This window comes from Paralichthys olivaceus, chromosome 8 (assembly GCF_024713975.1).
Source record: "Paralichthys olivaceus isolate ysfri-2021 chromosome 8, ASM2471397v2, whole genome shotgun sequence".
NCBI classification, from domain to species: Eukaryota; Metazoa; Chordata; class Actinopteri; order Pleuronectiformes; family Paralichthyidae; genus Paralichthys; species Paralichthys olivaceus.
The window spans coordinates 27,178,622-27,195,562 of NC_091100.1; the positions used below are offsets into that span (position 1 = coordinate 27,178,622).

General features: G+C 41.6%; 1 protein-coding gene across 10 annotated transcripts in view; it reads right to left on the reverse strand.

The window, feature by feature from the left end:
* The window catches only part of glra3 (glycine receptor, alpha 3), a 115,213-nt gene that overhangs the window by 19,992 nt on the left and 78,280 nt on the right, over positions 1–16,941 (reverse strand). For all 10 annotated transcript variants that reach the window (XM_069530103.1, XM_069530113.1, XM_069530109.1 and 7 more), the window contains 2 exons: positions 14,622–14,759; positions 14,073–14,287 (listed from right to left, as the gene is read on the reverse strand). In XM_069530103.1, the coding sequence (XP_069386204.1) occupies positions 14,073–14,287; positions 14,622–14,759 (353 nt within the window). The remainder of the gene's footprint in view (positions 1–14,072; positions 14,288–14,621; positions 14,760–16,941) is intronic.

Here is a 16,941-nt window from a genome sequence, read left to right on the forward strand (position 1 = left end):
GCCGGGGTGCAGCTCTGTGGAGGTTGTCGTGGGACAGGTAGCGCTGGAGCAATTTATCTGCTTTCCCATCTCCACGGCCAACTAGGTCCAGTGCCACCACACCAGGGACATTAAGTAGGCGATCGTCTTCGCGGAGAACCTCCAAAAGGAGGAAGCCCGGCCGCAGTCAGTCCCGGCGGGACGCCCTAAGGACGGGAGTCCCTCCAGCACCCAGCGGTGCACCCCTGCCCTCTTGATGAAATAACGCTATCTCTCTTCTGTTCCTCAGGGCCCAGCCTACACGTCTGGTAGGAACGTACAATATACCCGTATGTACTTAGTGGTGACTCTGCTAATTTCATATAAGAGGAAAAAACACAGAGTCAAGGCTGGGGTTAGTTTCTGTCTCACGCACCCCTTAATTCTGGGCACAGATTGGCCGGGGTTCTGGGGGCAGCGACAGAGGCGGTGCGTTCACGTGCGGTAGGGAAATGTTAGTTGTGTGCTGTGCTCACTGGGGAGAACGGAGCCCAACACTCGGAGGCTCCTCTAATCCCACTGGTGAGCCCCATGGACGATTTTCCACTCAAACAGTCTCAAGATGAGACCCTCCATCACAGTTTCGATCAGGTGGTGAGTGTTGACGAATTGCTGAACGTCTGCTCAATCCGAAATAGTGTTTACCACCCAAAGACTGATGAGCTGGTGTAGCGGTTTTACAAGACACTAAATAACATGATTCATAAGTTCATGCATGAGGATAGCTATAATAGGGATAAATGGTTATACCCTCAGTTGTTTGCAGTGCGGGAGGTTCCCCAGTCCTCCACAGGATTTTCTCCCTTTGAACTTTTGTTTGGCCGGAAACCTCAGGGCGTCTTGGACCTGGTTAAAGAAGACTGGGAGACAGGTCCAGGCGCCGCTGAAAATGAGATTCAGTATGTGTTACTCGCCAAGTGGCAAGGGCCCTTTCTGGTTACACGACGAGTGGGGGAGGTAGACTATGAAGTAGTAGTTACCACCTCAACCTCCTTAAAGAGTGGAGAGAGGTGGCCTCTGTTTCTCTGGCTGCCACGTTGGGACCGGAGGTATCAAACATGATTATTCTGCCCCAGTCTGTTATGACAACCATCTCTGGCCAAGCCAGAGAGCAGAGGTTGCTTTGTTGCAGTGGCAGTTTGCCAATTTATTCTCCCCCCTGCCAGGATGCACTACGCTCATACACCACCACATAGAGACCTCCCCGGGCTTGGCGGTGTAAAATTGTGCAGACGGAACTTCAGGCCATTGGGAGTGCAATGCTGATGGGTCAATACGGTTCTCTGTGGACTATCGTAGTGAGAATGCATTGTCCAAGTTTGATGCCAATCCAATGCCCCGGTTCGACGAACTCCTGGACTGGCTAGGCATGGCTCACTCTTTCACGAGACTGGATTTGACCAAGGGCTACTCGCAGATCCCATTGTCTCCAGAGTCCAAGAAAAAAACGGCCTTCTCCACTCCGTACGGTTTGTACCAGTTTGTCACACTTCCATTCGGGTTGTTCGGGGCCCCCGCCACATTTCAGCACCTGATGTACCGGGTTCTGTCTCCACTCTGCAGGTCATTCATAGCAAGACCTTTGAGCAGCATATGCAGCAGGTGGGGGCAGTGCTCGAGCCCCTGAAGCGGGTGGGGCTCACGGCCAACCCGAAGAAGTGTGCGGTTGGACGGAGGGAGGTACGGTATCTTGGGTACCACTTGGAGGGTGGGCAGGTGTGGCTGCAGGGAGTGAAGACCGCAGTGGTCCTGCCCGGCGCCCAAGATGAAAAAAGAGGTCAGGAGGTTCTCGGGGCTGGCTGGTTACTACGGGCACTTCATTCTGGCCTTTTCAGAGCTGACCAACCCCCTGACCGACCTGACCCAAAAGGGGCGCCAACTGCTGGACGACGGGGAGGAGTGGCTCAGCCGGTAATCGGACAGCTGTGCAGGGAATCAGTCAGTCAATAAGAGCATGCTGGTAACCTGGTTCTGGCTCTTTTGCAGTAGGCTGGGTTCCTGAAGCTGGAGCATACCCCTGTACATGTGTGGGCGTGTCTGGGTCCTGAGACCCAAGTGGATGTGTGCGCCTGAAAAAAGGAATGTGAAATGCCATTTTCTCGTCCCATCTTTACCCGGAGTGGGCGGATTATTCCCACAACCACGATGATTCATAATCTCTGGGAAGAACTTCACTGAAGACTCTGACACAGTATCAATCAATCAAATTTCATTTGTGTAGCCCATATTTACAAATCACAATTTGTCTCATAGGGCTTAAACAAGGTGTGACATCCTCTGCCCTTAACCCTCAACAAGAGTAAGTAAAAACTACCAAAAACCCTTTTAACAGGGAAAAAAAAACTTTCAGGCGGGAGTTACCCGCGTCGCTGCGTGAGGACATCGGGTGTATTATCAAGCTGGAGATCAGAGAGGTGCTGGAGAAGGAGATGGCGGGGATTCGAGGAGACATAAACACGGTAAAAACTGAACTGTAATCCTATCAGAGCTCAGTTGCTAAAGAGCTAGCTTTGCTAAAAGACACCACGTCCGAAATGGGGAAGAGCCTGTCCTCGTGCACAGACGACATCGTCATGCTACAACGCGAGGTCAAACAACTCCAGACGTTGTCGTTGGCATTACAAAATAAATGTGAGGACTTGGAAGCGAGAGCAAGGAGGAATAATATCAGGATTGTGGGAGTTCCAGAGAGCCAGAACAGCTTTGCCACTGCGGTTTCAGCACTTCTACAGAAGGCTTTTGACCTAGAGGAGGCTCCGGTGCTGGACAGATCCCACCGCTCACTACAACCAGCGCCAAGACAGGGAGACCAACCGTGCGTCATTGTGGCTCGCCTGCACTACTTCCAGGACTGTGCCAACATCCTTCGCCTTGACCATCTCTGTCTACCCAGATTATACTACACAGGTGGCCAGAGCGTGAGCAGTACACAACACAGTGAGACAACAACTCCGAGGGCTGGAAGGAGTTAGATACGGCATCCTCTATCCGGCTCGCCTCAGGCTCACCCACATGAACCAGGAGCGGATTTTTTTCCACACCAGAAGGAGCACAGGCTTATATCTCACGGAACATCTCCACACAAGGGGCTTCTCGCAGTGAGTGACAGCTATGATCAGGAAGATACCGTGAAGTTGCGGTTATTAAGCGACCTTTATTGGAGAGTTACAGGTATTGTTCTCAGCCAGCTGATAAGTTAAATTTTATCTAAAACTTAGAGGTTCTACTATCAGCTTTGTTATTATATCTCACACTCTCTAAACTATGCCGGCAGTTACTATATCGTCTGTCACTATCTACCTTTATCTTCTCTTTTTTTTCTTTCTCTCTCTCCCTCTGTGTGTGCACGTGAGTGTGTGGTACAGGTGTGTCTGCAGAGTATACGTCAGGGCCCCGTTATAAGGGTCTCTTCCCCATTATACAACAAGAATATGTATGAATGTGAGTAGGTGGGTGTGTGTGTGTGTGTGTGTGTGGGAGAGGGCATGGAGGAGAGAGGGTGTACTTACTTATTTTATGCATCTATTCCTGTCAGGTTGGTTATCATTATCAGTCACTTCACATTATCACTTTTACCAGACCACCCATGTGCAATTTATGTACTTATTTATTTATTTTACTTCCCTTTTTTGTTTAATAATGTCACTCATTTATTATCACAATTGTTTGCTCATTTGCTCATTCATAATATTGCTTGAGTGCTATAAACACTATCACTCTGTTATGGGGCTCTTTGTGAATTGTTTAGTGTTAACCCAGTGTACTTAATTGGGGACTAAGCCTACAGTTAGGAGAGGCTAGAGCGACCTGTGTGTTAGATCAGGTCAGCACAGGGTTTCAAGGCCTTTTTATTATTTCTGTATGCTTTTGTTTAATGAGAAACACTCACATGTTCATGTATTTTTCCTAACGTTTGTTAGCCTGTTGGGGACGTGCATATTACTTGAGGTAGTCCAGCTGGTCGCACATTCATACTTCTGCACAATATATCAGGATGACAACAATAAACACTCAGGGCTTAGGCTCAATAAGATTGGTTAGTTGGAATATTAAAGGGATCCAGCATCCTATTAAGCGTAATAAGGTTTTCACACACCTGAAATCATTAAATTCAGATATCATGTACCACCAAGAGACGCACCTCATGAATGATGAACATAATAAATTGAAGAAATGCTGGATTGGGCAGATATTTCAGTCAGATCAAGGGGGGCTGCAGTACTGATTAGGAAGGTGTTCTTTTCACACCGATTAGTACTATACCAGATGACAAGGGTCGGTTCATTATAGTAACTGGAAAGCTGTATGGCAACTTGGTGGCACTTGTAAATCTCTATGGCCCCAACTGGGATAACCCTCAGTTCGTCTCTAGTCTCATAGGAAAACTCCCATACCTTAACTCGCACTTGTTGATATTAGGGTGAGACTTTAACTGCACGTTACAGCCAGCCATCTCTGACCATTGCCCTGTCCAGTTGGACATGTCATTTCCAAACAGCTCTATACCCCAACGTTCCTGGCAACTTGACCCGCTATTACTAACACAGCCATCATTTGAAAAATGTATCTCTGACCAAATAGACTTTTTTCTTTTGGTGAACACTACGCCGGGAATGTCATATGCTACCATATGGGAGTCACTTAAGGCATATCTCAGGGGTCAGATTATCTCATGTGCGACGCACAAGAAAAGAGAATGAAATAAACGCATCAGAGAACTGAACCAACAAATACTGAATACAGACAACCAACTGGCCAATAACTCTACACCTGAACTTTATAAGGAACGATTATTGCTGCAAACAGAATTTGATAACCTCTCCATTAGACAGACTGAACGGATGATGCTTAAAACGAAACAGACGTACTATGAGCATGGTGAGAGGGCAGGGAAGTAACTATGTCACCAACTTAAACAAACAGCGGTGCAAAACGCAATCCCTGAAATTTGGGTCTGATCAGACTCTTCTTCCTCACATCCACAAACCAAAAATGATAGCTTTAAGGCATACTATACTGAACTTTATAAATCACAGGCATCTGCAAATGCTACAGACATTCAGGACTTCTTGGAGGGCCTAACTTTACCACAAGTTGCTGCAGAGGACAAAGACATGCTCGATGCCCCCATAGCGGCAGAGGAGATAACACAGGCAATAAGATCCATGCAAACAGGAAAGACCCCAGGTCCTGATGGATTTCCTATAGAATTTTACAAGGCGTTTATATCGAGCTCTCACTCGATGCAGAGAAGGCCTTTGACCGGGTTGAGTGGGATTATTTATTCATGGTGCTCGACAAATTTGGATTTGGTCCCTCTTTTATTTCATGGGTTAGGATATTGTACACATCACCAACAGCCTCAGTACGCACAAACTCCATTAGATCAGATTATTTTAGACTACATAGGGGTACACGGCAAGGATGTTGCCTCTCGCCATTTCTATTCGATCTAGCCATCGAACCGCTGGCTTTATCCTTAAGAATGCAACAGTGCATTACAGGTATTACCAGAAACCAAACAGTACATAAAGCATCACTGTATGCAGATAATCTATTACTATACATATCAAACCCAATGGAATCAATCCCCAAACTTATACACACGCTGGAACAGTTTGGAGGTCTATCAGGATAGCCTTAACCTATCAAAGAGTTTGCTTTTTCCCATTAATCAACTAGCGAAATCCATGGACTACAGCAGCTTCCCATTCAAACTAGAACAACAGGCTTTCATCTATTTGGGTATAAATGTTACGCGATCATATAAGGACCTCTATGATCACAACTTTAAAGCTTTGTTAGAACGCACTAAACTCGCCTTCCTTAAGTGGTCAGCTCTCCCCATCACGTTAACTAAGTCATGGTTTAAACAATTGAACAGTCATATCACTGGTTTCGTCTGGGGCGCCTCCTCCCCAAAGGATTAAAAGAAGATCGTTGGAGATGCCCAAGAGTGCAGGGAGACTGGGCCTGCCTAACTTCCTGTTTTATTACTGGGCAACTAATATCTCCAAGCTGAATTACTGGATCTCGATGCATGAAAGCAAAGCTGGACCAATGTGGGCTACAATGGAACTTGAATCTAATTCGCTTCTTTCACCAATCTCTATCCTAAGTAGCCCGCTGCCCATTAATTTAAATCTTCAAAATCTGGGACCATTACCATCACGATCAGCCAGCAAAATACAGGATCCATCGTTGTGATCACAATCTCTGATTCGCGATCCACCATCATAATCCACAATGTGGGCGCAGTCGTGACCCTGGATCTGCGAACGATAAGGCACAGGGACTCCGGGGAATAAGTCACGTCAGTAACATGTATTGATGTGACATTAAGTTATTTGATGTGGTAAGGAAGGACAAGAGGAAAGAGAAGCTCCATGTGTCCCTCGACATTCTAAACCTTTAGCAGCATAACTAAGAGCAGATCTAAGACGTGCCTGGACCAGCTCTAACTATAAGTTTTATCAAAGAGGAAGGTTTTAAGCCTACTATTAAATGTAGAGAGGGTGTCTGCCTCCCTAACTGAAACTCCCACTCTACTTTTTAATAGTTTAGGGACAAGAAGTAAGTCTGGGAGTGCAGTGCTCTAGTAGGGTGATATGGTACTATGAGCTCTTTAAGGTATGAAGGTGCCATATTATTAAGGGCCTTGTAGGTTAGGAGGGGAATTTTAAATACTATTCTCAATTGAAGTGGAAGCCAGTGTAAGTGTCAGGACACTTGATGCAGCATTTTGGACAAGCTGCAGGGTCTTCAACGACTTACTGCTCAAGCCTGATAATAGGGAATTACAATAATCAAGTCTGGAAGTGACAAAGGCATGGAATAGTGTTACTGCATCTTTTTGAGACAGGACATGTCTGATTTTTTGAGATATTACGTAAGTGAAAGAAGGCGGTCCTAGAGATTTGTTGTGATAATCAAAGGAAAAATCGGGATCAAAGAATACTCCCAAATTCCTGACTGCTTTATTGGAAGCAAGGGCAATGTCATCTAGCGCAGCTATATCATTAGATAATGTATCTCTAAGGTGTTTAGGGCCAAGTATTAGAACCTCTGATTTATGTGAGTTCAATAAGAGAAAATTGTGGGTCATCCAGGTTTTAATGTCTTAATTGACTACACTGTTCTGGTTATATTGATGAGTACAACTGGGTGTCATCCGCATAGCAGTGGATATTTACCAAGTGTGTCCTGATAATGTTTCCTAGTGGAAGCATATATAATGAGAATATAATGTGGTTAACTTTGGTGCGCATAGATGACTCATCCTTAATTTGCACAAATTGGAATCAATCTGAAAAATAGGATTTAAACCAGTTTAGGGCAGTTCCTTTTATGCCAATTAACTGTTCTAGTGTCTGTAATAAAATGTGATGATCAATAGTGTCGAATGCTGCACTAAGGTCTAACAGGACAAGTACAGACACAAACCCTTGATCTGAAGCTATTAGTGACTTTTGCCAAGAATGTCTCTGTGCTGTGATGAGATCTAAACCCCGACTGAAAGTCTTCATATACATTACTTTCCTGGAGAAACTCACACAGCTGATTGGCTACAACCTTCTTGAGGATTTTAGACAGGAAAGGGAGGTTGGATATCGGTCTGTAGTTGGCTAAAATATCTGGGTCCTGGGTGGGTTTTTTGAGAGGGGGTTTGATTATGGCTATCTTAAAGGACTGTGGTACCTGATGATAACAATAGATTGATTATATTCAGTAAAGTAATATTAATCTGGGGCAGAATTTCTTTAAGTCATTTTGTAGGAATTGGATCTAAGATACGAGTTGTGTTTAGAGAATGAGATTGTTGTGGTCAGCTGATCAAGGTTGATCAGAGAGAAGCTGTCTAAGTAATTAGTGGGTGTTTCTGAGGTTTCTGTACAGGATGACCAGACCTTTAATGTGCGATGTGATCATGAAGCAGCTGTGTTTATAACTATTCAGCAGAGTCCATGTCTGAGTTGCGATGCATCTAAGAATCAAGAAAGGTCCACAGCTCTAGTGCTTACCACTGTGCAGGAGACGTGGAGGGAGGGAAGGTAGAGAGTAAGGACCAATCCCACTTCCTCTGCCCTTTGAATTGGAGTTACAAGGGGTAGTGATTGACACCTTCCACTATGAATTGGGACAGCACTTCAAGAAGCTGTTACATCAACAGTAGTTGTCGCGAAAAAACCTGACACATCATCAGTAGTCATTGATGTAAACAGACACAAGATTGACAGAGTTTTTTTTCACAATTTTCTGAGAATAATACATGGATCTTCAGGCATATTTAAGGAACTGATATTTTAAGTGTGTGCAATTTTGACCAGATCCAAAAATAACTCCAGAGGTAGTGAATTTAAATGTGTTTTCATGAGGGGATTGTTAGGCCTTTGTGGACATATGCACTCTACTGAGTGCCATTCTAGTTCGCTAACCTCTGCCAAGGAGGTCATGTTTTCACTGTTTGTAGAAGGATAATGCACAAAGGAATGTTAATTATTATTATATATTTATTATAGGTATGTTATTATTGTGTAAAATATTGAAAAGGATGAAGTAAGAACCCATACGATTTTGGGGAGGATTCTGAAAAAAAACTGGATCAAGTATTTTTTTTTTCCACTTTTTAACGGCAGCCAACAATCTTGTTGAAAAAAAAACAGGCATGCTTAGAGAACTGATATGTATGACTGTGTGCAATTTGACTCAATTTAAGATGGCTGCTTGGCCTTGGTGTAGGTATGCATTCTACTGAGTGCAATTTTAGTTTGAAAGTTAATGTGCTTCATCTGTGCCTGATTGTCTAAACTGTGTGTCATCCCGTTAACTGTCTTCATGTGTATTTAGTCTGTGTTCCCCTTGTGCATGTTGGGACCTGGTATCTGTGAACCATAGTTGGGCCTACATGTGTAGTCAAAAGCCTGACTGTATGTCTCCTTTGTTCTGGAGACAAAGGAGAGCTTCCAGAACTCAGTCTCCCAGGGTGCTTCATCTTCACACATAGGTGGTAAAACTGCTCCTGGAGACAACTCTCAACCACTATTGGTCACTGTGTGCCCCATGACCCATGAGGTCACAAGGCCAATATAAGCAGAGTTACCCCTCTTTTTTATTTGAAAGTTAATGTTAGTTCTGTTATGCTGATCACTTCCTTTGAATGCATCTAACTACTTTCTTTAACCTGGCACCAACACCTCACACACTCATCTCCACAAACTTAATACCTATATGTGATCTCAGCCACATGGTCTCACCACTCCAGGGGGCCTTTTGTCTTCATAGTAGCCAGCCGCCATTTTGAATCTCTCACTCACTCACTCACACACACACACACACACACACACACACAAACACGCACACTCGCATACACATCTGTATATAGGAAGTACACCTTTTGTTAGTTTGTGTGTTTATACTTTTATTATTCTCATAATAAATGTTTTTCTTCAAAACATGTCTTCGTTAATGTTGCATAAGTGTGAATTTTGCCAACCTGTGCACGGTCAAGAACTCCATATCCTTCAACTTTGCTAGCTATTGATGTGGTAATTTTGGTTATAGTTATTTATATAATTATTAATCAGAGTTCCAAATTTGTAGTCAGTAATTTCATGAGACTTATTCAATAAATTGGCCTCACCTCACATAGCAATACCTATTGTTGTGCCAGTTCACACCTTAACTAGTTCAAAGTTCTCATGCAGTTGAAAATGAACTAGTTCACGTTCATAGTTAATTTTTTGAAAAATTTAAACTAAGTTCATGGTCATTCGTTTCATTTTTTTTATTGGGATGATTTAGATGAAAAACGTACGATCACGTGTTTAGTTATTAATCGATGGTGTCGGATCATGAATATGTGTCTTATTAACAAAGACTTATTATAGTGGAGTGCAAAGCTCTATTAAGTACTGGAAACATGAGAAACCTCCTAAACTCTGAACACACACACACAGCTTCAAAAACATGTGTAAGGGTGATGTAATAAAGTCCTCCATGTCAAAAAATGTTCTCATGCATACAAGATACCAGAGCAAGACTAAGTGGTTCTTTCTCACAGACACTCTACACTCACATAATGTGTATTTGCCCATGACACACATCCGCCAGTAGAAATGGAGAAAAAATAGGCATTTCAGAAGATGGGAACACACACACACAGAAAAAGTGGCAAAAAAATATAATTATCCTATATGTCTCAAAAAATCTAAAATAAATTACATTACAAAGTAAAATAGTAATAGCAACACAATCCAAAACGATGAGCTCAGATTGTAACACCAATGTTTGTTGTCATGAACTGATGACTAGAGATGGTGGCACACGACAAACAGGTGAAACTAATTAAGGCAATAATCAAAGCAGGAGGGAAACACAAAGGCAGGAAGTTAACTGAACAGAGACACATGGGGGAAATCAGAACTTCACAATGAAACAGGAAACACAGGACTAAAACCGATCACGCACAGTTTAAAGCTAGCGAATGCTAGTGCTGCTATGCTAATGCTAACCGTTGGCTAACAACCATGGTGTCGTTAGAAAGTACATGGGAGTACGCCATTACTAATGGAACATTGTTCCAGAATTGTATGAGACTTCCACCTTGTGGTGGCACACCCCGGAATACAAGCTGTTCCTCCAGGACCAGGACTAACGGGGAACTGTGAGTTCAACTGTCCTGTGTTTTTGCTGATCAGTGGGAAAATGTTGTTGTTTTTAACACCACATAGGTTTACATTTTTGAAAAAAAAATGTAAACCTATGATCAGAGTCCAGGCCTGAACAGCTCCATATGTCAATATTAACCCAGGGTCATTCCATTCCAGAGACATCCAAGCACATTTCAACAAGACATTACAAAACCACATACTGCACACATTAGAAAGGCATGGCTGCTAAAGAAGAGGGTGGGGGTGCTGGACTAGCCTGTGTGCAGTCCAGACTTGGCCACAAAAGAGAATGTGTGGAGTTTCAAAATGCGCCAACAGAGACCCCATATTGTTGCACACCTTAAGTACTGTTTGCAGAAAGAATGGGACAAAATGACACCTGAAACACTTCATCACTTGGTGTCTTGAGTCCCTAAACATATTTTAAGTGTTGTGAAAAGGAATGGCAACATTACAAGTGGTTGGAAAGATGCTGCAAGAATCAAAATTGAAATTACATTGAATATTTTGTAGATAATTTGGTATAATATATATATATATATATATTATACATATATAACACCAAATTATAAACTGAGCCTTTTTAAGAATAATATGTTATTATATTATTAATTAATTATTATCCTTAAAAAAGGCTCACTTGCTTTTTAGATGGATCTGATTATATTACATGTGTTGTATTTTATTTTTACTTCAGTGGGTAATTATAATAGTTGAATGTGAGTTTGCATTATTAGGTAATAATCTTCAGTCAAAACAGGTAAGCCTTCTTGGTATTCTAACTTATGATAAGTTAATGTAAAATATGCATATCATAGAGTGTTGTGTCGGTTGCTACATACGGCGCATAAAGATGAAGGTGTGTTATACTTTGTTGTTACTGGTATGGGTTAGGATTGTCATTGCTTATACACTTTTTACAAATGGAGGTGAAGACACCACTTGACTGCACCATCAGATGTGATTTGTACTCTGCTACATGCGCTACATCAAATGCTGACATCAACACCAATAACAATATATCTGTGATAGGCCAATATCGGCTGACAAATTCAGATATGTATTATGTGGGTTCTAAACATCCTAGCGTGATGTCACCCATTGGTGTGTGAACACCTGTTTTGAAGATGAGAGATTCGAGATTTGATCAGCGCCATCTTGATTGTTACCATATTTGGATAAAAGGGAGGAGCTGGGTCTGACCTCTGACCTCCAACTCTAGTTGCGTAAACACGGCCACCTACACCGGCTACTGACTACACCAAACACACAAATTAGCTGCTAACACAGTTAGCTTCCATCCTCTGGGGTACAGTTCATGTTTAATAATGTAAAAAAACAGTGGTGTCCACATATTTCAGAGTTGTAGCTGAAGTTAACATGTGAGCTAATGTTAAATAGTGTTGTGTAAAATGTTTTTTAACGGTGTGTTTTAATCTGCAGAATATGAAGAGATGTCAGTGAGCTGTTACATAATGGCTCTTGGACTGTTTGCATCTTTTCTCCATCACCATCATCAGTCTGTTAAACATTTTAAATGTAAGAGCAGCTTGTGTTCCTCCAGGCTTTGGACTTAACTTTAACAGTAAACAGATGACTACATCAAGTGCTGTGAGATTCAAATGAAATACTACTTTACTATTGTGCTTTCTCATTTCTAACATTTCTCCTGTAAATTATACTCACTAAATATTCAACACAAGAGATCATGTTATTATGTTTATTACAGTGAAGATCTTGTTTACACTTGGATAAAGTTGAAATTTGAAATTAATCACAGGCCTTTTACATTTTGGTTTCAATTAAATCATTTGATTTGATAGTTAAGATGAGTTAATACTTTGATTGTGTGTATTATGACAACATTTTATGACAATCAAAACATTAATTCACCAAAGTGTCCTGTTTGATTTATTAAAAAGTAAAGGGGTAAATTTGCAAAAACCAGGCCATTTATCTGTAGTAAATGTAAAATGTACAGTAGTTTAATCATAAATATCAGAGGTTAAGTATACACTTAATCATGTATATCTTAATACATGATTTTAAAGTGTTAACAGCAGTAAACATTTGTTGTGTTATCATCACTAAAGCTTCAGTCCTTCAGCCTCTGGTAGATTCATGGAGGTTATAAAAACATACAAAAGCATGTCAGCAGAGAGAAATAGAAAAACAATAAATGAATCAGACAGATTAGAATTAAATATCAGATAGTAGTAGAAGTAGAAATAAAGACACTGGCACCAATAAATCAAACATCAACAGCCAAGGAGAAATTGAATGTAATCATAAAAAATCAAATATAGTTAACTTACTGTGTGTTTTTCCAACACAGTCAGTATGATCTGACAGCTTCACTACATAACTACATAACTACATAACAATGTTTTACCTGATTAACTTTAGACATACAGCAGTAATCATAACACAACACTGAAAGTTAATACTTCTGTTTAACCACATGTAGAAAATACCTGAACATTTTGTTAAACTGAACTACCATCATGTCCTACGCGTTTGCAGCCCTGAGGGAACTGATAGGCCCAGCATTGCAAACCTATCAGCTAACTAGCTAGCTTGCTTAGATCGTAATTCAAATTCACTCACAGTAACTAGCATGCTAACAGTTTCCTCTTCTCCGGTTAGAACACATAGAAACACACAGTAACTTTTGTGGGGCATAAAGAACATATGTGAAGATAGAGACTGCAAAACATTGAGAGAACAAGAGTTTACTCACCGAAAAAAACGGAGAAAATCCGCTCCTCTGGGTCTATTGTTACAGAAGAATAGGCCTTAACCGGTGAACTCAAAACGAATACCAAAAGCTAAAGCAATAAGGTCCTTGCACGGTGCGAGTCCTAAAAACAGTCAAGTGTGTTGGTGTAAAAAAAATTGTGATAGCAACAGAATCATAGTAAATGTGAGAGAAGTGAGTGAACATGATGTAAATAAAGCTCCAGTTTTCCTCCATAATTCTCTGTTGTCTGGCCCGTCGCAGCTGTTGCCTGTCAATCATCCGGGAGTCTGTGTGTCAATCAAACAGACACGCCCCTAAATGTATGGCTTTTTAAGCTCTAATATCTAATTTATTGCTATATTATTTTCAGATGGACCATCAGATCTCTGATAAGAAAGGCAATATCTAGTGAACGAGACCATAAGCATTGGTGGACATTTTTTTCATGGGAGAATTTTTTTTTTTTTTAATGGCAGTCTATGGAAGCCAGAGTTTTCTTGGAGCCAGTTGAGCCAGTCCCTGCTGGATCTCTGGCGGTATTTCACTTTTAACCACCGCATAGGCTTCTTCTTTTGGAACTGGAACCTACCTCTGTTTTTATATACAGTCTATGGTTCTTAATGATAAAATGCAAAAACACAAACCTTAGGCAGTGAAGTCCTGGAGCCTGAGCTCTGTGTTGTCATGGTGAGGACAGTGGTGATACCCAGTGCCACTCTGGCCGGGGCAGCATCCATGTTGATCCAGAAGGAGACCCAGGACAGAATGACAATGAGCAGAGAAGGAATATACATCTGGATCAGATAGTACCCCATCTGTCGCTCCAGGTGGAATCGCACCTCAATACAAGTAAATTTACCTACAAAAAAGCAGAGACACAGTAAAATAACACTCACCTATTTCTTATATCTTTCTTTCTTGCAATTGGGTTTGTCTGTCTCTGATATCTAACAAAATATTAGCAGTTATTGATTTTATGGTTTTTAAAAACATGTAGCTACAAATGTTGGGTTGTATAATAAGCTAACTTTGACGCTTGGATGTCAGTGTTGTTTTTTTCCACCTACTGAAGCTGTTTTTTGTTCCCCAATGCAAAAATGTATGAAATATGGCAACCACTTAACTTTGTGAGCATGTTATCTGTGTCATGATCATTACAGCTTTGTGAGTGTGCACACCTGTGTATGTGTTACCTGTGTTGTAGTGCTTGGTGCAGTATCTGAGGTCTGATTCATCTTTAAGAATGAACTGTGGGAGCGTGAGGCCTTCGGCCACTTGAACCGATCCATTCTCCTGCCACTCAAAGATCAGGTCATTCATTGTGTAACCAACTGAAAAAAAAAACAAAAGGACATTTCATAATCAACAAAAAATAACACATTGTGCCAATGGCGGTGTTCATGGAGATACTGTCGCACTGAGGCCAGTCTACCCTCTGTTGGAGATTGAGTGACAGTGTGTGTGTTCTCTCCCTCTTATGTATTGGAATGAGTTTCCAAATATATAGATGCCTTAAAATAAAAATGTATAATGGTGTCTGTTGCCTCATATGTCATTACCCCTCTGCTGTTTATCTACTTGTCACTGTGACTTTTGAGAGTCAAATTACAGCTATCACAAAGCATTTTATCACCTCAAAAGGACCTCATGACAAAACAAGGATAGCAAAAACTGATTCAAGCTTTTATCTCCAGCAAAATTGAATACTGCAAATAACTTTTAACAGGGTTTCTTAAAAAGACAACCAGGCACTTACAACTTATCAAAAATTCCGCTGCAAGAATTTTAACCACATCTTATAAGACAGCCCAAATCACCCGTTCCACAGGGTTGATTTTAAAGTTTTATTGCTCATATTTAAATCCCTTTGTGGAGCTGCTCCCAAATACCTCACAGACATGTTATGTCAGTATAACACTGCAAGATCCTTGAGATCACTGGGTAGTGGTCTGCCCAGGGCAAGGTCTAAACATGGAGAAGCAGCTTGTGTCATGATCCTGGTGTTTAGCAGGATCATGTGTGCTCTGTGGTTTTGATCCTCCCTCTTCTGTCTCTCTGTCTTCCCTGTCTGTCGGTGTGCATGGAGGTGTGTCTGTGTGTGGGTCTGTTTATTTGTGTATGTTTGTGTGCAGGCTTGTCCCGTTTCCCACTTTTGTAGACCTTTGTTCATTCAGTACTCTGTGATCCATCTGGCTGCTCCTCCCAACCTACACACCTGCCTCTCATTATCAGAAGCAGTATAAGAACACCGGCTCTTCTCTCACACATTGACAGATTGTTGTTCTCAGGCATCAGTAGATACTCGGCCCTATCATCTTCTGAGCCAGTAAGTTTCGTTCTGTTTTTCCTGCGACTGACCACATAGTGCAGCTCTCTGCCCTTTTGCCATTTCCTGATGGCTATGTCTCCATCACAGCCACTTGATATTCAGTGCCTCCACCCATGCAAGTTTCAGCTCATTCAGCTCATAAACTATCGGTCATAATTGCAGATCAAAACAGATGGAGCGTCCTAGATTTTGGCTATTGGAGACTCAATCATCAAAAATAAACTCATCAATTGAAATTATTTATTATCTTCCTACTGTTGAATCAGCTAAATTCTGTTTACTCAATGTAAAATCATTGTGTTATGCCACTTCACTTAAAAATAACTAGTTCAAAGTTCACTTCATACAGATGAAAAGGAAAAAGGAAATCATGTAATTAGTTATTAGTTGATGGTATAGGATCATTAATCCGGATCATTTCGGTCAATTTAATACTGAGTCCTGAATGTGTGAATTTGACTCATTCCCCAGAATATTAATTTTTCCACCAGCCAAGGATGACAGGCAGAGGAGGTGGCCTTGCTGTCCTAGACAGAAATGTCAATGCCAATTTTATGTGTATTAATCTACTGTCCACCTAAATTTACCGCTGGTTTTATTCAGGAATTTTTTAGACATTTTATCTTTCAGGTTACAATATGAGTTCTTAAACCAACATTGTCGCCAGACTCTCTTAAAAAAACCCTCAAAAAGATGTGAAAACAGGTGTAGTCGCATGGGGTAGACTCTAAGATGGAGTTGAGCTTTCAGAATTCAATGCATATGCAGAGAGATCCATTCTTCATGAATGACTAATGGACTGCAGCACTACGAGTGGGAAGTCTCAATCACTCCGAGTTTGGGCATCTCTTCCACCCACTGCTGCAATTTTCCCCCAACTGTTGTGGGTAGAGATGCTAGAAAATTGGTAGTCCATCCTTTTGGGGGTAGAGAAGGTCGGAAGTTCAATCCCCAGTCTTCCCATCTGCATGCCAAAGTGTCCTTGGGCAAGATACTGAACCCCGAACTGCCCAATAGAACAACAAAAAAGTGCTAGCTATAGAAGCACTATATGTATGAATGTGTGTGTGAATGGCAAACTGTAGTGTAAAGCGCTTTGAGTGGTCATCAAGACTAGAAAAGCGCTATATAAATACAACCATTTACCATTTAAAGAGATGACGTGCTTGACAAGGGTGACTCTT